Source organism: Gopherus evgoodei, chromosome 2 (genome assembly GCF_007399415.2).
Source record: "Gopherus evgoodei ecotype Sinaloan lineage chromosome 2, rGopEvg1_v1.p, whole genome shotgun sequence".
In the NCBI taxonomy this organism is placed as follows: Eukaryota; Metazoa; Chordata; order Testudines; family Testudinidae; genus Gopherus; species Gopherus evgoodei.
This window is the reverse complement of record NC_044323.1, coordinates 90,645,215-90,672,919: the sequence shown is the minus strand read 5'-3', so window position 1 is coordinate 90,672,919 and position 27,705 is coordinate 90,645,215. Positions and strand designations below refer to the sequence as shown.

The 27,705-nt window shown below is 41.5% G+C and overlaps 1 protein-coding gene across 1 annotated transcript in view; it reads left to right on the top strand.

Moving 5' to 3' along the window:
• The first annotated feature begins 9,454 nt into the window (after nt 1-9,454).
• TBX20 (T-box transcription factor 20) overlaps nt 9,455-27,705 on the top strand; it is a 43,329-nt gene continuing 25,078 nt past the window's right edge. Inside the window, exons 1-4 of the mRNA XM_030549355.1 lie at nt 9,455-9,581; nt 13,272-13,506; nt 16,070-16,234; nt 21,982-22,090. Of these exons, the coding sequence (XP_030405215.1) occupies nt 9,455-9,581; nt 13,272-13,506; nt 16,070-16,234; nt 21,982-22,090 (636 nt within the window). The remainder of the gene's footprint in view (nt 9,582-13,271; nt 13,507-16,069; nt 16,235-21,981; nt 22,091-27,705) is intronic.

Genomic DNA, 27,705 nt, shown 5'->3' with positions numbered 1-27,705 from the left:
CCCACCACTTTGTAGCACACATAAAAGCAATGGGTTTAGTGCTGTGACTTTTTGACCGAAAGATAAACTGCTGGTGGGGATTTTAAAACGTGGCACGTAACCTGCCTTTCATTATGAGCGAGTTGACTGATGGGTGATATCCTAAATTGGTAGATGAACAGACAGATTATTAAACACCCGTCAAACGTAGTCTTACCACAAAATGGACACAAAGATACACAAGTCTCACTGTTAACTAACTTAAAAACATGATTATCAATCCTACAATATTACGAAGTCCAAAGTATCTAAAATGAAGAAAGATTTTGATTTAAATGTGTATTATGAAAAAGTCTTAAAACTCTCTATACTTCAAACAGTTAATATTAATTCATGGTCATATTCCTTTGAAGCTCACACTATTTTTAGGCACCTTATCCTACAGTCCTTGTTCAGGGGAATCTCCTCTTGAAGTACTCTAGAGTAAAATGTACTCTATTCAAGGTCTCGCATTTGTTCCTGACAAATTCATTAATCTTAGGAAAAATGCTCTATGACTTAATTAAGAACATTCTGTAGTTAATGGGACATTTCACGATGAATTTCAGATGCCTTTTTTGAACATGCAGTTCCTACCAAACCAAGTTAGCAAAACTCATATTTGAAGTTTAAATTATGTTAATGAATTTGTCTTATCAGTCAGCAATACCGTCCTCTAGTTGAAATAAGTACTAACGGGGTGGATGTGACGATATTTTAACTAAGATGTAAAAACGTATATTACGGTATGATCAGTTATTATTTGAATTGGCTTTTTAACCAGCAAATCTCCAAAGGTTTTAATTCTTAGTATGTGTGATTAATTCTTGGATTTTTCTTTATTGCTAGTGCTGTCTAACATAGCCCTTACAGACAGCAACACTGTAATCCTAATGCTATTTAGGTTGTATAGTGTGTATTCATTGATTGCATTATATAAAACACATATCACTGGCGATCGTACAGTTTACATTTTGCAGAACTGACACAATTCTTTCAAAAAAACATTTCAACTGATTAAAAATCTGTCTTGATAGAAAGGGAAAACAACTTCCTCTAGGTAAAAAACTGTACCTATAGTCTGTACTTAGCAAGATCATATTTTATAGGTCCCTCGCAGCCTTTCAAATAATTACTCTTAAACCAAAACAAAAATCCTAATATTTACATTAAACTTTCACTCAAAATCTTAGAACGTTTAATTAAATAGTGAAACAGAGAAATCCAAGTACACGGCTTTGATATATATTAGATCATCTGCAGTGACTGTTTCAAAACATTGCCGATTTTATAGTGGCAAAAGCTGGATTGTATTTAAATAGCTTTATAAAAATGTCATCACTTCAATGTTAGATGTAAACTTTGTATAAAATGTACAAACAATGGAGCTACACAAGGATCATTAAACCGTACATCACCCATTCTATCTCCATGTTTGTACACATATACTGTACGTGTTTGGGCACACATACGCATATACGTATTTATATATGTGTAGGTGTATAGATACAAATAATTATCAGTACATGCACAGCGTATGCATTCACCATATAAACATTTGCTTTATTGCTTTTTGCATATGTGTTTAATGAATTGTGAATGTGTGTGAGAGAGAGAGAAAGAAAGAGAGAGAAACTATGAGGGTTGCCTGTCCACTGTCTCTATAGACAAAGACGTCTCCTATGTAGGAGTGCAGTAGCCTGCAAAGTGTGAATAATTTTCAGTAAGGAGTTACACTAAGTGGGAAAGCTTTTAGCACATTATCCACTGGCAATTGGACTATAATCTAATTGTCAACCCTCGGGTCTTAATAGAGCCTTTCTCTTTCCACCATTGGATTTGCATCTGGGAGATACCTAATGGGTTTAAAACGCCTGGCATTTTGCTCCAATAAGACACCTTCTCGGTGTAGGTGACATTGAGGTGTTTTTGTTGTGAAATTGGATATAGGTTAGCTGGGTTTTTGATGAGCTGGCGCAGCCCGATGTGTGATCGGTGGACTTGAAATGCTGTATCAATTTCAGAACTAGATTTCAGCTTGGTTTTGTTTCGAAACCAAACAATCTAGTGGGATAATAAATCCGGAGGACAGAGCTGTATATGGAATTATGTACATCGAGGGGAAAAAGATGAAGCTTGAATCGAGCTCTAGCTGACGAGATTAGATTACTCCAGATACAGAAGAATAGAGTTGTAGCTGTTTGTGCTTTTTTCTGGTGACATTTTTATTCTAAAGTGGAAATGCATGTAGAAGACATGAAGGTGCTCTGTTGTGTCCGTGTCAGTACACATCAAAAGCAAGGTTTCGTTTATACCCCATTAAAAGATACATTATTTTGATCTTGACAAATATGCTTGTCTCCCCTCTCTGCATATAAACACCTCACAAAAAAAGCAGCAGGCACTGGATACCTTGCAGCTGATAATATAGACTGGACCTGAGAACCGGAAAAGTGTAATTCCAGTTCATGGGAAGATTTTGGGATTTGCGATTATGACCAGAAAGTTTAACAGACAAGACTTCACAAGTCAATGGCACCCGAATTCTGCAGCAGTAGTTTCGGCAGGCAGGCTATCACATTAACGGGTGATTATTCTGTCTGTAGGCACATGCGAATCGCTTAAAGGCGACTAGAAAACATAAGCAAAGCGGGGCGGGGGGATGGAATCAGACGCAAATCCCAAATTATCTCGGGGGTAGGTTGAGGGAGAATATCATGTTAGCACAAATGATTTCAAGGGAAATGACGGATGTTGCTTGTTTCGATATATGTCGTGCTGGAAACTCCTTCAGAAACTCATGGCCCGAGTAAGGACAGATTTGCCTCTGTGTAACTGACAGTGGCACCATTACTTTTAAACGTAAGAAGAAGAAAATATTTTGACTCTGTCTTATATTTTAAAATAATAAAACAGTTGTTTAAATGGCAAATGTCCCTAGCGTGCAGCTGAGAAGTCATCAACTAAGGGCCCGATCCTACAAACCCAGACGACTACTCACATCAGCGTTTGTAGGATCGGGCCCTAAATCTAAGAAAAGCAAAACTAACCCTTTTAAGAAGTATCCTTGTTGTATTGCAGAATTCCAATTTTCTTCCTAGATTTCATCGTACTGCAGAGCCCATTTAAATGTTCTAACATTCGCAGGTTAGGAGATCATTAATATTTTCCCCACTGGGATTATAACTAGTATAGAAAAGTATTGCGATACACTAAATAAAGTAAGAATATAAATTATTCAAAGTCAGAGGGTGGAATCCTGGCTTCATTGAAGTCAGAGGGAGTTTTGCCACTAACAGAAATCAGACCAGGGTTTCACCCCCAGTTTTCCCTAATGAGAATTTACCATTGGGAGCAAAGGCTTCTGATTTTAAATCGCGCAGGGAAAACTGGTCCCTGAATTAATGAAGGCTATGCGAACAGGTACATGGAGTATGCACCATATTGCAACTTCGCTTTTGCAATCGCAAAAGACACCTTGTAACTGCAGAGGAGAAAATGAAGCTGTATGGTAGTCAGAGAAAGCGCCGGGACAGCGGCATTGGGCACCGATCTGACTAAAATGTCAGTCCTAAAACTGTCGTTAGGAACAAACGTCTGCATGTGCTTGGATAGCCAGGAAAGCTTCGGGGGCAAATTGAGATCGAGGCCGGGGGGAACTTTCCACTCCGAATCCCTCCCCCTTCCCCCTGCGCAGATTGCTGGGAAATGCACATTCTGTGTGCAGGGCGCAGGGCAGCAGATGAAGGATTTGATTAAGCCGGGTAATAAAAAGGACACGCTCCTGCCCTCGGCCAGCACGGTTCTAACGTGACCATTGGAAAGAGGGACGTTGGGTTTTCATTCTGCACTAGTCCCAGATTGGCGGCGGTTAGGGTGTGTGTGTTGGGCTGGGGAGGTATTTTATATAAGAAATAGCAGAGAAAGCACGAAGGAGCAGTGCAGTGCCCAGGGTTTCCAATGAGCTGTCTGTCTGCAAAGTGACCAGCTCTGTAGTGATGGCTTGAGGAGGGGCGGGGGGGGGGAAGTGGATTCTTTCTTCTCGTGTTCCACCCTGGGAGAAGCTTCCACCAAAGCGGCGGCAGATTCTCCCTGGTTCACATTAGCAATTCAATGAAGCGCGCGCGCTCAGGTCATGGAAAAACTTCCTTGCAAATTCCACTCCAGGGGTGCAAACCCGTAATGTATGAATACTACGGGTCAAGTCCTGGAGTCCTTACTCCGGCAAAAGCCCGGCACTGGCTTCAGTGGGCCTCGTGCCTTGAGGACTGCAGCAAGAATTGGCCTGACGGTGGTTTCCTGGCTCTGGCTCTTCCTTTTGGGGGAGACCGATGTTCGGGGAAATCGGGGTTGGCTTTGAGAGATGGATTCCCCCAAGGGATAGGAGATAAACGATCGGATCGAGACGAGGATAAGGCACCCGTTTAAACGCTTTTCAGAGCACACGGTAGAGTTTACCCCGCCAGTTCAGACGGACAGCAGGCCCAACCCGTGTATTCTGCTGGAGGCTCGGCTGAGGAGGGACCGAAGCCTGATCAATTTCAGCTCCGCTCTCTTCCTTTGCTGCCCCCCTTGGCAGTTGGGTTCCCCGAATCGTGTGTCTCCTGGACCCTGCCTGTGTCTGGGAGCTAGCCGAAGGAAGTCAAAGTGAGAAATTGGCCGCTCGAGCCGAAACTCATTAATTACACAAGGCACAAGACTGGGGGTGGGGAGAGGGGTGCTCGAGGTGTCTAGACAAGACTCATTTCCTTATCGGAGGTGAAGCGAGCTGAAAAACTAAGAAAAATAAATATTCTGGTGGGATAAAACGAAAGCGCAGCTGATTTAATAGAGCAAACAAGCGTCGGTTTATCTCGCCTGTGTGCAGCTCTTTCTTTAATTTGGCCCTTGACTTCCCCTTGCTTCATTTCCAGCCTGATTTAGATGTTGGGTCCCATTTTTGTGTCCTACTCTTTACAAGGCCGGTTGGTAACTTGGCCATAGTTTCAATAGCCTCCAAAGTAACTGTACAACAATTTATAGTGTGAGGGGGCCACTCTAGTCTGCTTGGAAACACAGTCACTATTAGGCACACGAGCTACATGCCCTGTGGAATTAAGTCACTTTTCTTTTTAAAGCTTAGAAGCTAACACCTAGCACTGTTGAAGAAGGGAAATGCAATTAACATCTCTTCGTCACCTCCGAAAATATGCTTGGTTGTATCTCCCGGTAATCCGAACTCTTTCTCCATTCAAACCAGAAGGCGCATACAGAACAGCCCCGCCAGCCTCCCCTAGTCTGGAGATAGCTCACAACATTCCCAGCAATTCCTGATTAGTTTTTTTCCCCTGTAAAGAAGAGGACTGAAGTAAAAATTCCCACCTCTATAGAGTTTCATTTTGGGAACCCCAGTTTTACCGGAGTAGCACTAAACCGAAGCAAAACTTTAGCAATTGACAGTTAAAGTAGAAAGCGAGGAAAGGTTTGAGAGATGCAACAGCGTGCGTTGAAATCAGCTGTTTCAAGTGGACTGAGGGAAAGCCGCCGCACGATCCGGATTCTTCGAAAAGACACATTGACCAAAATAATACCCGCTGTCAGTCGTCCCCGTCCACCCGTCCGAGCCGCCTGCAATGAACGTCCCCCAAATCTAGTTCAAGAGTGTTACTTAGATTAAAGTACTGTATATGTCCTGGACTGGATACCCCGAACGAACCCCCCTTACAGACTGTGATAGCCACTAAGTCCTGTCCAAAGCAGGGAGTATCTGACCCCACCCCAAAGTCCGACCACTTCCTCCCAGTTCCCGAGACTGGCTGGACTCAGAGCGAATCCAGCAACACCACTGCTGAGTGAGGCTGGCTTGTCACCCCACCACAGCCCGAGTGAATTTCAGGCTACCAGGGCAGGTTTGTTACCGACCTGCTAGCTGCATGCTAGTCGATGGAAACACGCTGATTTTTAAAGCGCTTCGACGTTACTTCTACCAGTGGTTTCTGTTAAGAAATAAAAAACAACAACAAAGAGCAAGACATTTAGGGTGTGAGGCTAATTATTGTTCAGGTTGTCTTTATCCGCCTGTGTGTTTTAAATAGTCCAGATTTTAAATGTCAGAATATATATGTTTAAATGCAAAATTTTACAAGCACTGCAACTCATGTAGTGGTCCACCCTGAAAATGTCTTCGTTGCTCAACAAAGGCCCGGTTCTGTTTCCACTGAAGTCAGGGTGAGTTCAGGCACTGATTTCAGTGGGAAAAGGCTTGTCGCCTTTAATACTTTAGTTACAGTGTGGTCTAGTAAAGGTAAGAGGCATTTAAACACAATGTATTGCTTTCCTTCTGTCACCGAAGGAAGACATGTAAAGCCAAACCGTAGCAACGAGAGATATGCCAAAGGAAAACCGGAGTTGTAAAGCAGGGAGCTCGGACAGGAATTTTATACAATTCATGCTGTAAGATTTGCTTAGCTCATTGTGTACGTACTGAAAGAAAAATACTAATTAATGGACAGATCTTGCACCTGGCTCAGGCTAAACTCCCATTGGACAAGACTGGATCCCAAATTGTTGATTAATCACACTAAAATCCATAGTAAAGATTACTAAACTTTACGAGGGGCCTATTAAAATTAATTAATTAAAAGGGCATTTAATCTTAGAAGACTGTTTTAGGTGAATGTAACTGAAATGATGACAGGAAGAAATAAATGATGACACGAACAGCTCTCGCTAATTGCAAAGCAACAAGGCACTAGTTTTTGATAGTTTTATCGCATTATAAATGATACTACGATTGTTTCAATAGTGACGAGATGGTGCATAATTGTGGTGGGACCCAAGAAATATTAATGGATAATCCCACCAGCATCATCTCTCTAATTACACTATTGCATAGCCCCTGTATATTCACTTTTTATGTAGAAATTAGGCACATTTACCCATTTAGCTATAACTCTCTGTGTTTCTTAGTGTACAGATACGTATGGGGATAGATCATAGTTAAAAGACTAATATTTAACAGCTTTAGTTACCTATATTTAAACAATGTCTCTTACAAAAGTCTGTGGTTAGTTCATCAAGACGATAATAAAACCCAGCAGATGTTCTCTGCTTGATTCATCTGATGAACATCAACTTGTTTTAGTGGAGTGAATTAATCTAGGCTAGTTGAAATGAATGTAGGCAGGATTCTGTCATTCTTATTGGGGCAATGACCTCAATCGGAGTTTGTCTGAGTCAGAAATACAGCAGGAAGGGACTATGGTCCCTGCTCTCTGGGCCTCATGGAAGTGAGTACACCTGATTCTGATATCCTCCAATCAAATAATATCTTGGGTCTAGTGTAGAAAGACGGGACCAATAGCATGTCTGAAATGAACTAACCAATCCCATCCGAACATATAAACAATCAACAAAGAGGACAAAATGACAAAGCAGCTGCTCCATGCAGTTAAAATGAGAATGGACCAAAATCCTGCTCGCTTTACTCCCACAAATATTCTGTTCACTGCGGTTTATTGGGGCGTGGGTAGTAAAAAGAATACAGAAATAAGAAAATATTCTATATAATGCAACGTACACGAGGGTTTATGTGTGATAACTCGCAGCTGCACCACTCATGAAATACCTGTCTAAATGGCATATCAAACTCAAGCCATGTGTGTTTCCATATAGCTATAGATATAAAAACAAAGAGCTAAAGGGTAGTGTCAGTTCAGGAAATCCATTGTAAAGATTGTCACTCATTCCGTCCCTAGCTGGAGAGAAGACACCACAGAGCTCAGGATGGATGTCAGGCGAACACTGATTTTCTCTGCTTTTGTAAACGTAGGTCATAAATGTAACATTATCTGATCAATTCTTAGAGTATTTAATTTCTTACAAGGACTTCCAGTTGTTAGGGAAAGAAATAAAGCAAAAGAATGTACCAATTTGTGAAACATGTAGTATTTATGGAAACCACTATTCCAGTCTTTAAATACCCATTTAAAACGCATTACAAACCAAGACATCTAGGGAACCATTTTTCATGGTATTTAGGAAATGTTTAAAAATATTGTACATGTGCACTAAATCAAAAAGGCTCTTTTGAAACTTTTCAATGGAGTAAATATGTGCGCACACACACTGCAGTGCATTTACAGTAGCCTGGCACTCATTTTTATTCTCTAATGATCTGCCATGTAAAACATATATTTAATCTCTGTATCATAACACTATATGGAAAATATCTAATAAATAAGAATCTTATGAAAAGTAAATGTTGAGTTAGAAGAGCAACCTTTATTTTTACCACCTTTATTTCCAAAATGAAAAAGAAATTGGTATGGATTAGGTCCTCTCCAAATTAATGAATTAATTTTCAAGTAGGTGGATTTGTCAGCCTTTGGAGATGGTTGTGTATTGTATCTATTATTTTGCAACAGCCAAGCTCCTTGTCTTTTTGTATCTGGTACAGAAAAGTGTGTATTGCATTGAAATTGGGCGTGACAAGTTTCGGGTTGGAACCAGATTCCCCAGTAATTAATAAATCCCATCCGGGTATAAGAACGCCTTTCTTGTGTTTTCGGCTGGAGAGTGCAACGTAACGAAAGTAAAACTGGGCCAGAAGGCCACTACAACATATGCAGGGGCAGATTCGTGCTTCTGTAACATACAGTCTTCCACACACTAGTGAGCGACCATCCCAGCTGTGCAAAATGCATCTCTGCCCATGAGCAAAGCCTGGGCTGGACCACTCAGCAGTCCCCTAAAATCCAGCCTCCTTGGTAGTCCTTCCGAGCAGCGATTGCTCTGAATAGCTCGTGTGTGACCCGCTGCAGTCGGTCGGCTCTTCCTGCTCTGCTCCTTCCTTTCCTCTTGGCTGGAGACATAGGAAGGCAGGGAGCGGAGTTTAAAGAGCTCAGGGCTCCCTCCTCCCACGTCCTATCAAGAGGATCTGAAAGCCCTTGACGTGGCCCGGAGCCGATTGGCCAGCAGCCGATAGGATCTCTGCGGCCAGCAAATTAAGGCGGAGGAAAGTGTGCGACTGATCGCAGTGTCCACCCTTCTGCCCTCTGAGCCACTCCGGGCTCCGGCTCCCACCCGCAGAGAGCAGCCGCCGCAGTCTGAGCCAACTCGCTCCTCTCGCACTCAGCAAGCCATCTAATGCAGCGCCCGGGAGATGATGGTGACAGTTTAACCTAATCCTGGCCGGAGCCTTAGATCCGACCCCGCGGGCATTGTGAAATCCTAGGTATTCTCCATACACACCAAGTGTTGGGCCCCCGCAGTGTCTCCTTGTCTCTCCCGGTCCCCCAAGATCTCCTAAATTTGGTTCCCGGGCCGAGTAGCTGGCCCCGTGTTCTCTTGCTTGGCTCAGCTGCTTAGTTTTGTAGGATCTTATTTTTTTTGGCTGGAAGCTGGGGATCAATTTAGGACCTTCTTGCTTGGTTTGTGTAGGATTTACTCTGTGATCATGGAGTACACAGCATCCCCCAAACCTCAGCTCTCCTCCAGAGCCAACGCGTTCTCCATTGCTGCTCTCATGTCAAGTGGAAGCTCGAAAGAAAAGGAAAGCGCAGAGAACACCATCAAACCTCTGGGTAAGTTGTAATCTTGGGCTGTTCCTTTCTCAGCCGCAGGACAGGATCCTGTGTCGTTCCTGCCCAAATGGATCTCTGATCCGCTACAGGAAGCAGGTAGCTAGAGAGGAATGAAGTCAAACATCTATAGGGAGGGAGGGGCGTTGCGTGTCACTTAATTCTTTGAAAATCAGAATACAGTGTCGCGAAGCAAACAGATACGGAGCAAAGAAAGTAAAGGAAAATTGTTTAAATTATTCGCTGCAGATGTGTGAAGAATCCAGGCTGAGTTTGGTCCATGTTCTGGTTTTCCTTGTGTGTGCTTTTTAGTCTGGTCAAAGAAATACCAACGCATTTCAGTATTGTCTGTCCATTTTCCTATATTTTAAATTGGTTCCTTGTGGCATTGATTACTTTTTTAAGGTGAGGCTTTCCCTCAGAATAACACCAAACCCAGTGCAACCAGTACGGATATCGCTGAAAACTGAGCTTTGGAGGCAGCAATAGTTGCAAAGCTTATACATAAAAGGGCAAGTTAACCAATCTGGGATCCAGTTTCAGCAAATTATAAAACTAGATTGCATGATATACACTTTCATATTTTTATTTGCATACTTGCATTTAATTGGAGAACATGAGTAATTTTAATAAATAACTAGCAAGAGGTATTTATATTGCTGTATAACTGCGAAATTCTTTAGACTGCTGCACAAATCAAAGAATAACGTTTGTTTCTTCTGTTTTAAGTTCTAATATTTATTTTCCTTACAGAAGCTAAAACCTTATCACAAAGCCATCTTTTTTTTATTACTGCCGTCATTTTCAGTTGAGGTAGTTTAGAACATTAACCAGTAACCATTTTCTAAATTCCTCCACTTTTAGTTACACTGTTTATTTAACAACCGTTACCATTTATAGAAAACATCAGACTGTAAGGCAGAAGGCAGATACGTTTCTCTTCACTCACGTAAATGATGCAAGAGAGATTACTTTAAATTATATACATTACTTGTACTTTAAAAAGTACAACAAACAAAACCAGAAAACAATTATTACACTATAATAATAAAAATTATGTACACGGTTCTGAAAGTTTTTGTTTGTTATCCTTTGATTATTTAGCCTATGCACCTTGTAAGAAACAAAAATCAGATTATTTATTTTTAGTACATAATCATTTTGAATAGTAGGTCATTGTGAGTTTCAGTAAATGAATTCACTTAAAATTATTTAAACCCTTTAGTGAATCTGACTCAAGACGACCGAGTTGAACGTCCAGACTTTTTTATGGCTATACCCAGAAACTCGCAGGAAATTAAAAAAAAAAAGAAAAGAAAAAAAAAGACTTTCTCCAGAAATGTAGGGTCTACAGGAATAGTATTAAATCAAAAACTGGAGGGATTCAGCATTGCCAGATCGCTTGATATCTGCTACATCTAATAAAATTATACGCTGTCTGATCTACAAATCTTTCATGTGTTTTAAGTATACTTTTTGTTTTCTGATTTTTGGTTTATGGTGTGATGCAGGCCGGATACGTTATAAAATGTGTGCTTGACACAGCAAAGAATCCTGTGGCACCTTATAGACTAACAGACGTTTTGGAGCATGAGCTTTCGTGGGTGAATACCCACTTCCTCAGATGCATGTGGGAAGTGGGTATTCACCCACGAAAGCTCATGCTCCAAAACGTCTGTTAGTCTATAAGGTGCCACAGGATTCTTTGCTGCTTTTACAGATCCAGACTAACACGGCTACCCCTCTGATGCTTGACACAGAATCCCACATTTAACTTCGTCTTGGATAATTCACTGCTTTGTCTATGTCTACTGGAAACACTTCATCAAGTCATATTCGATTTCTATTCATGTTCCAAAACAGATTTAAAAAATCATCTAGTACACCAAATATCCTCATCCAATATTTGTATTTTGAGGATTTGGGGGAGAAATCGCTGCTTTGTGATTTTAATGGCGTATTTATTCAAGTAAAGTTCGTTTGAGTCTGGAGATTCAAATAGTATGAAAAGCATATTGCTGTATTTTTGATCCAAGATCATATAAAATGAAACCAGGACAGTGGCGTTCGTTAAACTCCTAACATAACATGGGAGAGATTATTGTTAGAATTGGTTTCCTTTCAGATGACAATTAAGTTAAACTATTAAATGTATTTTACAAAACGTGTACGTTTTTAATAGAAAATAATAGTTTGAATTGTTTGTACATACATTTATCCTAGACAAAACATCATAACTTACTGATGGGCAAAATATCCCAACGCCAGATATAGATTATTTTTAAAACCTCTTTTGAGGACGCCAGTTTCCAAACAACACATGTGCAGCGTTTGTTTAATAATCATGTATTCTGGCAAACGTACTGACTGGTTTCAGAATGTGTTAGCTGTATTTTTCTTCTCTTTTCTTTACTGTAAGCGCAGTCGTTTAAATTATTTAAGGCGAAGTGTTTGGTCAACCTTGTTAGGATACCTGCAAAGCTGTAATTATAACAAAGGGGAGGGAGGAAGAACAAGAATGAATCTCTGTAAAGACTTCAAAATCCCCTCTTACTATGTTGGCTTCGGTTTTATATTTATATCCAGGCCGCCCACAAAACACTTTCTATCCCCCAAATGTCTCCTGCATCACACTCAAGTAGTTTCTTTTTTAAGGGTTATGATAATAGGAACAATTAGAAAATCCTTCTGCATTCAATCACATTGACTCGCGCATTCTGTCCTTATCAAAACTGGAGCCGAATGCTCCTGTTTTAATGAGAATTGGTCATCTTGTGGCCAGTGGCAAAGTGACCTTTCCACTGAAATCCCCTATTAGCAGGAGATATTGGACAATCAGCTTTCCTGCGTGTATGAGGTGCCCTCCGCGCAAGGATCTCTGGTCGCACGAGGGTAGAAAACCAGTGAAAATAGACAGTCAAGTCGCTTCGCCTGTTTATTATTTTCTTTTGAAACTTTTAACTTAATCAATTTCTGCTGATTCCCTCGGAAGCACCAGGCACCAAGACAGGATACTGGGCTAAATGGACCATTGGTCTGACCCTGTGTGGCAGTTCTTATGTTTTTCTCTGAACACTCAGTTCTGGAAATGCTTTCTGGGCTCGGGAGGTTCTGGGCTCACTGTATATAAATGATCGACATTCTTGAGATCCAGATGTAGGGAAACCCGGGGTTTCTCTCTTCCGGTCCTTAGACTGAGGAAGAAATTTCTCTTCCTCTTGGGAGCTATGACTTACCCAGCTTCCTATTTTTGCGAACTCTGTCATTTGGGATGCGAGAATGTCCATGATACTGAACGGGCTGCATTTGTTTCGTCCATTGGAAATACTACCCCAGAAAGAAGTTCATATTCAGTGTCTTCAGTAGGTAATATTCCCAGGGACTAAGATCCCCTCCCCGCAAAGCTAGTTTGAGGGATTCAGTGTCCGGGTGACACCTGAATAGCTGTCCCTTTAAGAGAGACTCTGAGAATCAGGTCCATTTTAAGGCGTCTCAGATTACATACCCAAAAGTCTTTAGTGACTTTGAAGAGACCTGGCCCCATTCCGCCCTTTAGATTTAGACAGGAGCCCATTGTATTACTGGCTCCTGATGGAGTGCTTGTCTACCCGGCTCAGAACCTAAATGCCTTGTATTTCAAAGCAGTGGTCGTGTCTCCTCATTATCATCTCTCTTCCTCTCTCTTTCTCTCAGAACAATTTGTTGAGAAATCCTCCTGCGCTCAGCCGCTGAGTGACTTGTCCAGCCTGGATCCCCACGGGGAGTTCAGCGCCAGCCCTTCCGCCCTCTGCACCGAGCCCCTCATCCCCACCACCCCCATCATTCCCAGTGAGGAAATGGCCAAGATCTCCTGCAGCCTGGAGACCAAAGAGCTGTGGGACAAGTTCCACGAGCTGGGCACTGAGATGATCATCACCAAGTCTGGCAGGTAAGGCTGGAGAGCAGCATGGGGGACGAATGGGGGGCTGGTTTACTCGCCCCGTTTTCTGTGCTGCCGGCTTGTAAAGGGACTTGTAAAGAAAACCCCCAGGGAATTACCCCCCCCCCCAATGCGGCCAGCTTCTGTAGGGCTGGGAGGGACTCGCCCTACACCCGGCAAGGTGGAGCGGAGGCAGAGTAGCCTCCAGCGCTGGTTCATCAGTCAGCGGCAGGTTGGCCGGGCTCCCCGGGCCAGGCGATTGGGAGCAGCACTCACGCGCTCAAGGGCCCTGGGACTCGCTGGGGCTACCAGGCAGCGTCCTGTGTTAAGGGGGACGGGGGGAAACTGTGTTTGCAAAGCACAAACTTATTCTTGTCCTGGTGTGCGTCTGAGCTGGGAAGAGAGGACCCCAGCCCGCGGGGTGGGTCGCTCCCCCGGGCCTCTGAGCAATGCTCGCACCCGGGGTCATCCTCCCAATTTGCACGGTCTGCATCCAGTGCTAAACTATTGCATGCATTTCCCCCTCCCAACCCGCCACATTGTCTAAAATATTATTGTTTTTAGAATGACAAGTTTGACCCAGAACTCCTAAACGAAACAAGTATTTTTTCTAAATCCCATTTATTTTACAATTGTTTGCTCTGGATTTACTATAGTGTCCCTTAGCGCCCCCTGCAGGCCCTATGACAACACTATCCCTCTCATGCTCAGAGAGAGAAACAGGGCCTGGTGGTTCTTTGTCACACAGACACTATGGAGCTTCCTGGAGGGGAAGGCTCCTGGTGCAATCAGCTGACCGATCAACAGCTGGTCACCAGGTTGGTGTCACCAGGTTGTGCTGGGGAATGGTTGCTGCAAGTATCCTACCCAGAGCTACTGGGAAGAGGAGTAGCTGTTGGGAAGGGTGCATCATTCAGTTTCCTCCCACCCACTGATCCCCTTAATTCGTGTACCTGAGATTCCCGCCTTTTGCTTTGGAGAGGCATGTTCCCCAAGCCATTAGCATTGAGCACTTGTTGGTTCTGATCCTTTGAGTAAAGATTGCTCCCAAACTTTGGCCCAGATAGACAGGCTCAAAAGCACTGAGAGAGGTATAATGAATTAGATCTTAGTAGGCTATTTGTAAATGCAGGAAGGAACTTCAGATGGATTATTGTGGAGACCTTAAAAACCTGAGCTTCCAATGTCCCTTTTGCAGATTTCCACTTTGCTTTGTCTCCTTTCCTTTATAGTTTAAGATGCAACACCCTATAGCCCCATCAAAGGCTTCTAGTGATTTCATTGGGTTTTGGATTTGGGGCCCTACTGATTTAGGGGACATGTCTCTGCTTGAGAACGTGCCTGTAGACTATGCACATCATAGAGTCTGTTCCGTGGTCATGCTGATCCTGATGCCACGGAAATTAATTGCATGACTTCCCAATGATTCAGTGAGTAAGTTCAGCCCTTTGTTGACAGTTGGGCAGGATCTGGTGCAAAAGATGCTGAAATAACAAGAGATAAGCCATAATGGCCATAGACTTCAGTGGAAGCAGAATTGGGCCCGTAATTAGTTGTAAGCCAGAGCAACATTAGACAGGTAATCTTTGCGCATGTAGTGTTGTGATGTTATATAGTTTTTAAAAATTGTTACTTTGTGTTATAACTTTCGTTGATGCATATTTGTGCACACGCACTCACAGAGTCCTGGAGAAATAAATCATAATATAAATTTGACAAATGTCTCCTTTTTAGGTTCACAAATCAAGTGCAACTCCCCTATACTTTTTTTGAGTTACTCATACATTTCTCCAGTAATTGGTTTTTAGGTCAGTCAAAAACAGTTTTGAAAATTCACAGTTTGTGTTATGTTTGGTAGCAGTGTAAGTCACTTGGTAGTGGTTTAATTCTCTGATTATATGATTTTTGTAAGTATCAAATAGCAATGCATGTTTTGTGTTGCATCGTCAGGTGTAACATTTGCAATTTGAAGTGTCCGTTTTTATTGCTTAAGCAATTTAATATGACATTTTTGGTAAATATTGGAGCATTTAGTCTTAAAATTCATTTTTCACCAGGGTTCTTATAAGTAAAGCTCATTTTCTAGAATACTTCTGGAAAACATTAACAGAGTAAAAGAAAATAAGTTCAACATTTGCAGAAATACTAATGAAAATAGTTTTAGAAGTATTTTCCCAGCTCCAACATATATATATATATATATATATATATATATATATATATATATATATATATATATATTTAGAAAAAAATCACACTGTGTCTGTAGGAATGATACTCTGAAATTAGAATAATTATACTTTAACTCCCAGGCAGAAAATATATATCATATAGAAATTTATATTTCCTCCCGTCTCAAAAAAATACTCTAATTTCAGAGTATCAGTTCTATGTGTATTTTATAGGGGCACAGATGATTTAAATGCCCAGTCAAACTGAAATATAAATATTTTGACATTTTTCTTTCTTAGTGATTTGAATGCAATTTTTTTTTAAAATTTGGAGCAACATTTCAAAAGCTCCTTTTTCTGCTGCCTCTTCATGTTTATTTTCTAATTTCTTTCTATTTCAGGAGAATGTTTCCTACTATTAGAGTTTCCTTTTCGGGAGTGGATCCTGAGGCCAGGTACATAGTGCTAATGGATATAGTTCCAGTGGACAATAAGAGATATAGATACGCTTACCACAGATCTTCCTGGTTGGTAGCTGGAAAAGCTGATCCTCCGCTTCCTGCAAGGTTTGTTCATTTCAAAGGTGATCTCTTTTTAAAAAAAAAATGCTGAAAAAGTACCTTTGCAAACAGTGCTCTAAGAGCCTGAGTCTGTGCCCACTGGAGCTGATGGCAACACTCCCATTAATTTCAGTGGTGCACTGTCAGGTCCTGTATCCATACATGAGCCAAATATTTGACTTATGCTAGAGGTTCCAAAGGCAAGCAGGATTTGGCCTGAGGATCAGTTACATAAAATGGTTCTGACCATCGAAGGAGAAGGAAACTTTTAAAAAGATGTTTATTTTCCTCGTTATGAGTTTTTTCCTTAGGGCCTCCTTTTTAAAGCAATCCAGGTGCCTTCAGTTCAATGCCAGTAGAAATATTAAATTATAGCTTTGATACCAAGTAGAAATGCCAGATTATTTTCTAACCATTGACCAATGTTTTCTAATTAATGAGTTTACTATTATACTATACTAATCTCTGATGCCATCTGGTGTACATGTATCCAATATAAAATCATACACACATGGATCATTTTTTCAGGAAAGTTAGGATTTCTGAAACTCTGGAATAATAAATAAAGTTAAACAAGTTAACCCCTTTTTCACAATGAACAAAACACAATTCGCTTCTAAAACGATTGCCTCACAGCAAGTGATACAACATGGTTATGAATTCATTGTGGAACATGTATGCAGGCAGGTTGCCACAGCTTTAGTACAGAACTAGCTGGGCTTCAACACTTAGGTCTCAATTTATCAAAACATTTAAGCATGTCCTTAAGTCTGTGCTGAATAGGGTTGGAGTTAAGGACGTACTTAAGCCCCATTAACTTAAATAAGACTTAAGCAGATGCCTTGGTGATTTTATGAATTGGAGCATTAGACATCTGTTGCATTTTGGGCTGCAACCCAGGCCAGTGAGAGGTTGTGTTATTGCTTGTCCTGTAACCCTGAGTGTCTTAAAAGGAGCTGCAGATGTAGTTTCCTGTCTGGATGTTCTCCCCTAGCATACAAGCATGCACTGAGTATTTGTGTGATAAGCCCTAGTTCAACAACTGTGACTCCAGCAGCCTGCTTGTTACACCACAGCCACACTCTGGTCTCCACCAGTTTTGGTTACCTCTAAGCCAAGTGACCCCAACATAACTCCAGTCCCGAATTTCCCCCAAACCATCTGCCCTGAAATGTCCAGCCCTCTCCTGTCCCACTCAGAGACATAATAAGGTTTGTTTGCTCCCTTAAAGAGTCAATATCCAGCAGCTTGCCACATTAATTGGATTAAGCAGGTACTTCACTTCAAACACAGTACTTGATTAGTTTAGATTAAAATAAAACAAGTTTATTAACAACTTGACATAGGTTAAATGATCCCAAGTAAAAGAAGTAAAGGTAGAGATGGTGCAAGCAAATAAAAGTGAAAATGCATCTAAAAGTCTAAAACTTAATCTAGCAAGGTACAATCTTTGTTTAAGATGGTTTCTCTCACCAATTATTTGTTGTTATGCATGGCTGACTGTCCCTCTGTCAGGACCTTTCTCAGAAATATGAGATGCTGATTTCTCTTGTCTTTTTAGGTGAAAGATAAAGATGGAGTCTCTCTCTCTTTCCCTTACATTCCCAAAGAATTGTCTTTGTTCTCAAAGTCAGGAAGGCCTTCTGGGGATTCAGTCTCCTGTGTCTGCCTAGGGGTAGGAGTCATGTCAGTTCTCTGTCTCTTGAGTTCAGGCTCAAGACAACCCCACTGGTTTAGCTTGATAGCTTTGTTTATGGTTATTATGTAAATTGAGGTAAACCAATGTTCCTTCTAGGACAAACCCGTTTGTTACCTTTACTTAGGCTAGACTGTCTTTGTCTTAAACATTCTCTAGTAACATTATACAGAGGGACAATATATCTTCACATGTAAGATTAACACATGCATTTTACCATGGCTATAGGTTGTTCTTTTATCCGTTCTGTTAACATATTAATTTGCTGCTTACCCACAGTTTGATTTGATATTGAAAAATATCATCTTTCCTTGTGGGAGAGGGAACATAATATCTGTAAAGTAGGGCAGGATTTGGGGAGCTCTGGTGTATTTGTGTTACGCTGCTCTGTTGCTAGATTTGGAGTCTCAATGCTAACGTTTTATCAAATAAGGTCTGTTTAAATTTATTGCTGCAAGTAAGTAATTGATAATTATTGTTTTTTTAAGTGGTGTTTACCCATCTATATCTTTTTTTGATTTCTTGCAGCCTTCTCTTTGCTCTCTTAAATCTGAATAATCTAACTGCAGTATTGTGAGCTTAAAACTGCTGAATCCCTCGGGTACTTTCTGAGATGCTATGGGGTCTTATGGGATATTATGGGGTTTCTAGATAACTGTATAAAAACTTCACACAATGCTTTGTAGCTGTGTAGTGGGAATTCCCACAATTTACATAAGTTTGTCATAAATCTCAGCTGCTGACAAGAGGTAAACAAATGACCTTTCTTTTTTATACTTTTGTGCCTGGTGCACATGATATGAAATTATTTTTAAAATCAGATTTTTATACTGTATTGACACCTAAGAAAGTTTTAGGGCCTGATCCTGCTCAAATTGAAATTAAAGGTTAAACTTCTATTGACTTACATTGGAGTTCAGTTCTGCTCCCACTATCTGGAGTCAGTGATTACATTTTCACCTAAATGATTTCTAAGATCCTAAGACAGCAAACACACCTGGGCTTTAACTTTAGTAACATGAGACATATAATTGGGGCTACTCTGTGTGCTTAAATGTTTGCAGGATAAGACATTAAGATGCTGATCCCTCAAAGACATACATACACACATAACTCTACCAACATGAATAGTCTCAGTGACGTCAATGAGATTATTCACGGGAATACAGTTATGCACATGTGTAAATTGCTTCAGGATTAGGGCCTTAAGGCTTTTCTTTATTTTACTATAAAAATAACTTTCAACACTAGATCAACAACTGTACTTAAAATTAATAAGTACTATATGATGCCACTGGGAAGATTATCCCTTCATGGATCTTCACTACAAATAACAATTATATCCTTTTCTTCCTGCTGTCAACATTTAAATCAAGTTATGTGGCTTGAATAAAAACACTTTTCAGAAAATCCTTGTAAAGCTTTTGAAGTGCTTCCAGGGATAGATTTCTTTTTCTTTCTGTTTTACAAGCTACAGAGAACATTTGAAAGAAATACCAGTCCTAAACATTCCTTCATGTACCTTTACACTGTACCCTCCCTCTTTCCTCTCCCTTTTTTGCATTGAAAAATGTTTTGACTTTGGTGACGTGGCTAGCCTAACAAACCCATAATGGTCTGGGGATTGAATATGTAATATTTATGCATCTGTAGCAGACAGTAGCAAAGAAACTTTTTTTATTACATTTTCAAACTTGCAATTTGAGCCCGATTCTGCCAACTTTCTGTCTGTACAAAGTACAAATTAAGTTAGTTAAAAGTCACATGGCTGGAGGGCTTCCAGGATCAGGCCCAATATTAACAAACAGAACAAAAGGAAAATGTAATGAAAGCTCAATATGCTATAAGGAACCTAAAGTATTCATCTTAAATCTTGACTGCTGTTGCAGGCAATATAAAATAACTTACAATAAATTGTAAATTTATATCAAAACGTGGTTCCTAAAATCTTTGTAAATGGAACTGAACAACCTCTCATAACAAAGTGCTCACTAACTTCAGAGGGAGTACTGTGTATTCCAATGGAATGTCTGTGTTTATTTCTCTAATCTATTTGTTCATGTGTATGCACGTTATCATCAGTTCTCTGTGCACCAGTAGGCCACTATATCTAATTTTGAATCATCCTGTGTCTGGTGTACCAGATCTGGTTATGGGAGAAGTCTGTAGATCGGTACAGTAGGGCCATAAATTTCTGTGCGATGCAAGGCACATGCAAATGTGTAAAGAGAAAATTACCAGTGAGTTAAAATACAAAAAAGTGTCTGAGATCTATGGTGCCACAGGCAAAATCTCTGACAAAAAATCCCCATGGCCAGCAGTGCACATTGATATGTGCAAGCAACCATGTGTTGGACACGGAGGATGATCTCGACTTTCCCATCAGGGTGACTGTTAGTATTCAACCAATGTATAGCCCCCATAGCTGTGGCAAGAGTTAACTGTGTGCGTTTGGTTTAAGGTAACTGTGCCTAGCAGATAAACACAGAATGATCTCTATTCACTCTCCAAACATACATCTGAAACAGTTTGGGTCTTTGGTCCTAGTCAGTCATATCTTGATAAGACTGATTCTCTGTGATAATGGTTTGCAGTATTGCCAAACCCAACCATTCAGAATCATGAGTCAGGCTCCCAAAAATTACAAGACTGGCTTACAAATCATGAAATTTAAAACTATACATTTTGGGTTCCTTTTTATTTACCTTCTGGCTTTTGAGCCAGTAGGGTTCACATTTTTTTATCACTTCTCTACAACTATGATTTTTTAAAATGAAAACTGAGATTCTCATGAAATAACATGACTCCAAGAGCTGGGGCTTTAAGATAAACACCATTTATCACAAGTCTCATGATAAAATCACAAGAGTCAACAACACTGAGTATTGTGCATGGTTTTTGCCATCTCACAACCACTTTCAGATACCAGGGACCTACCACTCAGTGGTGTACAACCAGCACTCTTTTGGGGGCAAAGAACCATCTAGAGAAGCAATCATGCATTGAAAGAGATAAGCTGTAATTTTTATCCTGGGTCTCAGACCTGGCCCACAGGCGTAATGGGAGCATTCCAAGATTGTGCCAAATAAGTTAATTGAAGAGAATGGGCCAGATCCTCAGATAGTGTTAGTCGACATTGTCTTAAATGGAATCACTCCAGTTTATACCAGCTGAAGATCTGGGACAACTTCCTTTAATTAAAAGTCACAAACAAATAATAGCATTAAATCATTTTCAGTTATATGCAAGTTATACATGCTAGCTGCATTTAAAGAGCCCAGCACTTGTAATTGTTATGGTCACAACATAAGCCTCTCACACATCCTCTGTGCTTCCTTTCATCCTGCCAGCTTTCCCAAGTAGTAACTTGTTAACTACATAGAGACAATGATTTCTTTTTCCATGTCAAACCACTGTATCTGACTGCAGCCTTTATCTTTTTATTAAAGTCATCACAACTAATATGATCCAGTGCAGGTGAAAATAATTACCGAGGTTAATGTTAATACTAAGAAAAAATACAACTTATCTGGGTTCCCTGGCTAATTCTCTAACTGCAGTATGTCTTTTTCTTTGAACTGGAGTCATTGTTATTTTAAGTGCTTATTAGTACAGCTGCTGGAAGACCTAATCAATTTTTCATTTGGAAAAAAGACATAACAGTGAAATAATGTCTCCATTTTAGATTATTTTTATCCGCTGCTTGGATATAATTAGTTATGCTTATAAAAGAATAATATGCTTAACGAATGATAAAGTCTTAAAAAAGATGAATTCTTCATTATATTCCAGTGGGTGAAAAACTCAGTTATGTCTTCTATAACTTTTCATTAGTAGTTATGGTATTTCATGGATGCCGCTTAAGGGAATCCTATAACTCTTGCTTTGCTAGGAGAACAGTATGGTCCTAAGATTTGAGAAAATACCTCTTGGTGAGGCCATTGGATATCGTGAAGGCATAAGATTTATTTTAATTTTGTGTGGATACATGTTTATAAAGTCAGTACCATTTACACAAATCTGATTGCAAGACTTCTGTGTTTGTTTGTTTGTTTAGGTTGTATGTGCACCCTGATTCTCCATTTACAGGAGAACAATTATTAAAGCAGATGGTGTCCTTTGAAAAAGTGAAACTGACGAACAATGAACTGGATCAACATGGGCATGTGAGTAACCTACTCTGTGGTAAGGAGTAAAAAGACAACACAAATTAGCTATGAGTCTGTTATGGTATGACATTAATTGTCACATGTCTTGACACTCTGATCCTAATGGCAAAAGTGCAAATGGGCTTTGAGACTGACCTACCCTTCCACCTTTACAGGTGGTCCCTTCATGTCAGTGGCAGTGCAATGGCAGAGGCTTGTGGGAAAGTTTGTACTCATTGGTTTGCCCTCTTCTGTAGATAATGAGATGACTTCAGACTCCCTGGCTTGTGAATTCAACATCTTTCATCAGTGTCACATTTACCTTGTGTGGGAAATATGTGGCATTACCCATTGCAGTCGAAGGCCATAGACAGCCGGTAAAAAAAGAACTTATCTTTAGCTTCCATGATTTATCATTTGTATATTAATTTATCAACAGGATGGATGGAGTAATGCCCAGATCATCATAGTGTTCTGATCCCGCTTCTACTGCTATCAAAGGGCAGAATTCAGACTTAAATGAGGGGCAAATGTCCAGTGTCAAAGAGAAGAGAAAAGGGACACACATGGTTTTGCCTAATATGCTTCCATCTCTCTTTTAATATGGAGATATACCTATCTCATAGAGCTAGAAGGGACCCTGAAAGGTCATTGAGTCCAGCCCCCTGACTTCACTAGCAGGACCAAGTACTGATTTTGCCCCCAAGCCCTAAGTGGTCCCCTCAAGGACTGAATTCACAACCCTGGGTTTAGCAGGCCAATGCTCAAACCACTTGCTTTGACTTGCCCCACTGGATAGTGCTCTGATCTCTTAGATGCTACCCAGTGCCTTGTCATGTATACTTGAAAATCCCGCTCTGCTGAATTTGTTGTCAGTACCCTAAGCAATCTACATGGGAGGGGTTCAATAGGGGCATGTCTTTTACTTGGTGACCCAAAGTGGACTGGTCTTGGTGTCAGTACTGTAGTCCTGACACACCAGGAAGGGTTAATCCAACACTGAAACAAAGAATGTAACATTAAAAAAGACAAAATTGCTCCAAAGTCAATTGTGTTGGATACACTCAACCTTTACATAAATTAAACACAGAACGTCACAGGGTGAATCTGGGACTTTAAGGGGATTAAGTCCCAACTCTGACCTGTGCCAGGTTTTCCTCCTAAGTTAAGGGGCCTGGAAAAGTGAAAGCATGTGGCTGGCAGCAGGTGGCTGGGAGCCTGACCTGGCTGTGGGAGGATCAGCAGTGACTCTCTGGTGGGGAGCCTTTTCATGGGAAGGCTTAAGACCTTGTGAATTGTCTAACTTGGTGGGAAGAAGTCCTGAGGGAACCCAAGCCTGAAGAGTAGGCTCAGAATGGGAGGGTTTCCTGTACAAGAATTAGACTATGTAAATTAGTGTTAATAAGTGAGACCTCAGGAAGGGAGAGCTGGTTTTGAACATTAAAACATGGAGGGAGGGGACATGTGAGCGATGGACTAAGGAAACTGAGGCATGGGGATACCAGACATTGGAAACCCCCTCCTCCTACAGTGGGTTATTTACTGCTTTTGCACAGTGTTTGATAAAGCAGGTCGCTGTCTGAATTGTCCAGTAGGAATATTTCCAATATGAATGAGAGTTTTAAGGACAGCAGGCTTGAGTCAAAGCATTTTCATGGGAAATACCTCCTGACAACAAAAAAAGAAAAGAACGGATGCCAACACACTATTCTTTTCTAAAGAGCTGTAGGTATATTTTTCTTTAATCCTCCCTCCTGCCCCATTTTCTGGCTAACATGTTTTTGTTTTGTTTTTTGCTCATGTTCCACAAGAGATCTCTAGAAGCAAAGACTTTTTTTGTTTTTGTTTTGCCATTGACTTCAACGAGTGTAGGATCATGCCCTAAAGTCTTGATCCTGCAACGAGATCTGTGGGGCTCAATGTTGTGCAAGCATAGAGCACTGACATCAGTGAGGCTCCAGGAGGGTGAAGGAATGCCCATGTGTGGAATTCATTGTAAGAGTGAGGCATTTATTTTCTTAAATGATCTCTCTCTCTCTCTCTCTCTCTCAAATCTGACAATCTACGTGCTGTAACAAATATATTTTTTGTAAATACAAGGCAGTTCATTAAAAAAAAATCACTTTCCTGAGCTAATGCTGCAAATGATCACCTTATAGTGAAACCCGCTTCTGTGAATACCAGACAAGGGGACAATCCTGCACAAAGAGTGCACACTGATATAGCAAATAATCTGATAGAATATCTGCGATAGCTGTTAATGTCTTCACCTTGTGAAATTAAGGGCCAGATTGTGACTTTCAAAGCAACAGCAACATGTTTGGGAGGGGCGTGGATGTGCCCTGAATTTGGCTTTGTCTCCACTAGCACTTTTGTTGGTAAAACTTTTGTCGGTCAGGTGTGTGAGAAAAACCCCACAACACTGACTGACAGAAGTTTCACTACTGCCGCTTGTTGAGGGTGGTTTAATAATGCCACCAGGAGAGCTCTCTCCCATTGGCATAGAGAAGCTATATGGGAGACTTTACAGCAGTACAGCTGTGCTGCTGTAAGGTCTGTAGTGGAAGTGGCTGCAGCCACGCTACCTGACGAGAGTGAGGCAGTGAGAATGCCTCTGGTGGTGCTGGAGGCGGCACCTCTGCCTCCTTTTTGAAGGTACAGTCTGTGCTCTCCCTCTCATTTGGTTAACTAGAGCATGCAGCAGGATGATCCTGTCCGCACCCTCACCCATGCATACCCTTTTTTGCAGTGTATAGTAACATGGCCAGTACTAGGACTCCTTCAAATCTGCATCAAGGAATACAATCACTGGGATCATGGCTACCCCCTGCACAAGTGGGTAATCAGAGAAACAAGGCAGAGAACTTTCCTCCTTTCTTACACATCTGTGCAGGGAACCACTAGAGTGTGATCCTAAATCTGCTAAGCACCAATGTATCACAAGATGATGGCATTCCCATAAAGGAAGATTTGACCAAAGACAAAGGACCTGACAATGCATTCCTGTTGCATGCAATACTCCTGTTTACATCCAATGCCACACAAAGACTGTAGTACCAGGTCCAAATGTTATTGGGAAGAACATAAAGCAAGTCGCTGTCTGAATTGTCCAGTTTATGTATTTATTTTAGAACACTCTCCATTTAATTTTTGTGTCCTTTCATATTAGAGTAATTGTCAATATGTGAATACCATCACCAGATACTGTATAGACCAGGAGAGGGCAAACTTTTTGGCCTGAGGGCCGCATTGGATTTTGTTAATTGTACGGAAGGCCAGTTAGGGGAGGTGGTGATGGCCTGGCCCCCACCTCCTATCTTCCCCCCCTGGGACTCCTGCCCCATCCAATCTCCCCTGTTCCCTGACAGCCCCTCTGGGACCCCTGCCCCATCCCCCACCCCCACTCCCTGTCCCCTGACTGTCCCTGGACCTCTGCTGCCCCATCCAACCCCTCCTCTAATTCCTGATGCCCCCCCCAGGACCCCTGCCCCATCCAACCACCCCTGGAACCCCTTCCCCTGGATGCCCCCTGCCATCCCATCCAACCCTTCCTCCTTTCTGACTGTCCCCTGGGACCTCTGTCCCCATTCAACCCCTTCGACCACCATCCATAGCCCCTCCCCAACCACCACCCCAAACACCCCTGCCCTCTATCCAACCCACCCTGCTCCCTGACCTCTACCCTCTTACCACACTGCCTGGAGCACTGGTGGCTGGTGGCACTACAGCTATGCCGCCTGACTGGAGCCAGGCCACACTGCTGCTGCCACCACCACACAACACAGAGACCGGGTCAGGCTTGGCTCTGCAGCTGCGCTACCCCGGGAGCTCACAGCCCCACCCCCCAAAATATTTCACCAGTGGTGGAGCGAGTGAACTGAGACGCTGGGGGCTAGCCTCCCGGGCAAGGAGCTCAGGGGCCGGGCAGGACGATCCCACGGGCCGGATGTGGTCCATGAGCCATAGTTTGCCCATCCCTGGTATAGACCTATGAAACAAATTCATTCTACGAAGCCTTTGAAACAGATGGCTCTTTGAATTATGGCAATGATATTTTGGAGTTAGCAGGTTTGATTTTTAAGCCTTCTGAAATGGCACCTTTGGATTTAAAAAGCTCATTTTCTCTGGCTGGTTCTCTTATTTGGCCTTTTAAAATGTTCATTGCATTTGACAAGCCATGTTGACTCATAAGGGAGTCTTAATGTCCTTAAAATGCCTTAATATTTCAGGTTTTTAGATATAAAAGTTGATTGCCTGCATGTTCACAGAAAATGCACACACAGGGTGTCAATGTGGCTTAACAGTGAAAATCCCAGCTGTAATGATTAAAGTAGCCTATGGGAGTTAGACACTAACTCTCTTCAGTGGACAATGGGTGCCTAACTCACTGAAGCTACTTTGAAAATCTCAACCTATAATTGTGAATAAATAGTAGTGGACGCTTACTTGCAGTATGCCCCCAGCTCTAATATCTACAAGCCTTGCCACATTGACTGTTCAACTAGTACATACATGAGTTGACTTGTTTCTGTCTGGCATACACAGAGTAGTATACATGTGTGCCTAAGGTATATGTACTTGTGTGGTGGTGGCAGTGGGGGGGGAGGGAGGTGCAAACAACTACAGACCCCAAAAAGGGGGGATGCTATCAAATACATTTGAGAAGTACTGACTTACACTATCATTCACATCTCTTTTGAACTGGGCACAGAGTACAGTGTTTCTTTATGGCTGATACACTTCATGAACCAGGTTGATTATGAAAGTTTTGTATGCAAGAAGAGAGAGGGGCACTGAAGTGCACTCACTGGAGGGCTAAGAGTGACACACAGTTGGGAGTGGACAAAGAAGACAAAAGAGCAGTGAGGTGAGAAACTTTGGAGCAGCATAGGGGATGGAAGGGAAGGTGAGAGAAGGGCAGAGAAGTAGATGAGGTAATGTATTGTGCAGTGTCTTGAAGGTGAGAGCAAGGAGCTTGAAATCAGTGCAGAAATAGAGTGCAAGCCAATAAGGTGAGTCAGGAAGAATATTGAAATGGTCAACGTTTGCATACTATACCGAGCACTAAAATGATGTCTCATTCTTGTGATGATTGTAATGCACTAAATTCTGCTCTCCATTGTACATGTGCAACCCCACTGAAATTAGAGTATAAGTCAGAACAGTACTTGGCCCAATGGGAGAAGAAAACGGTACAATAGGAATCTACTGATGTAACAAAGCTGATGCAATATGTAATGCTGTAATGCAATATGTAACCTGCATTATTTACCGAGTTATCAACAAAGACTGCATTTTTCCTGTTGACTTTCAGTTTAACATTTGTCTTTGAATATAGATTAGCTATTCCAGATGATGTATGGAATTTCCTGTGACCTCCTTGCAGCCCTGTGAAATGGAACTACCCAATCCCACTGCCAGTTTAGTCTCAAAACTGTGATTTTATCTAGAACGAAAAATGGTGCAAACCTAACTCTCCATTTCATTTTTATATTCTAGTTTTGTGATTAGTGCTGGTCAAATGGAACTCAGTCCGGTGCCAACTGAAGTGAATGGGTGTCTTTCCTATGGTTTCAGTGGGCACTGACATCAGTTAGTTGGAGGGTTAGACAAGAATGGCTTTTTTTCCCACA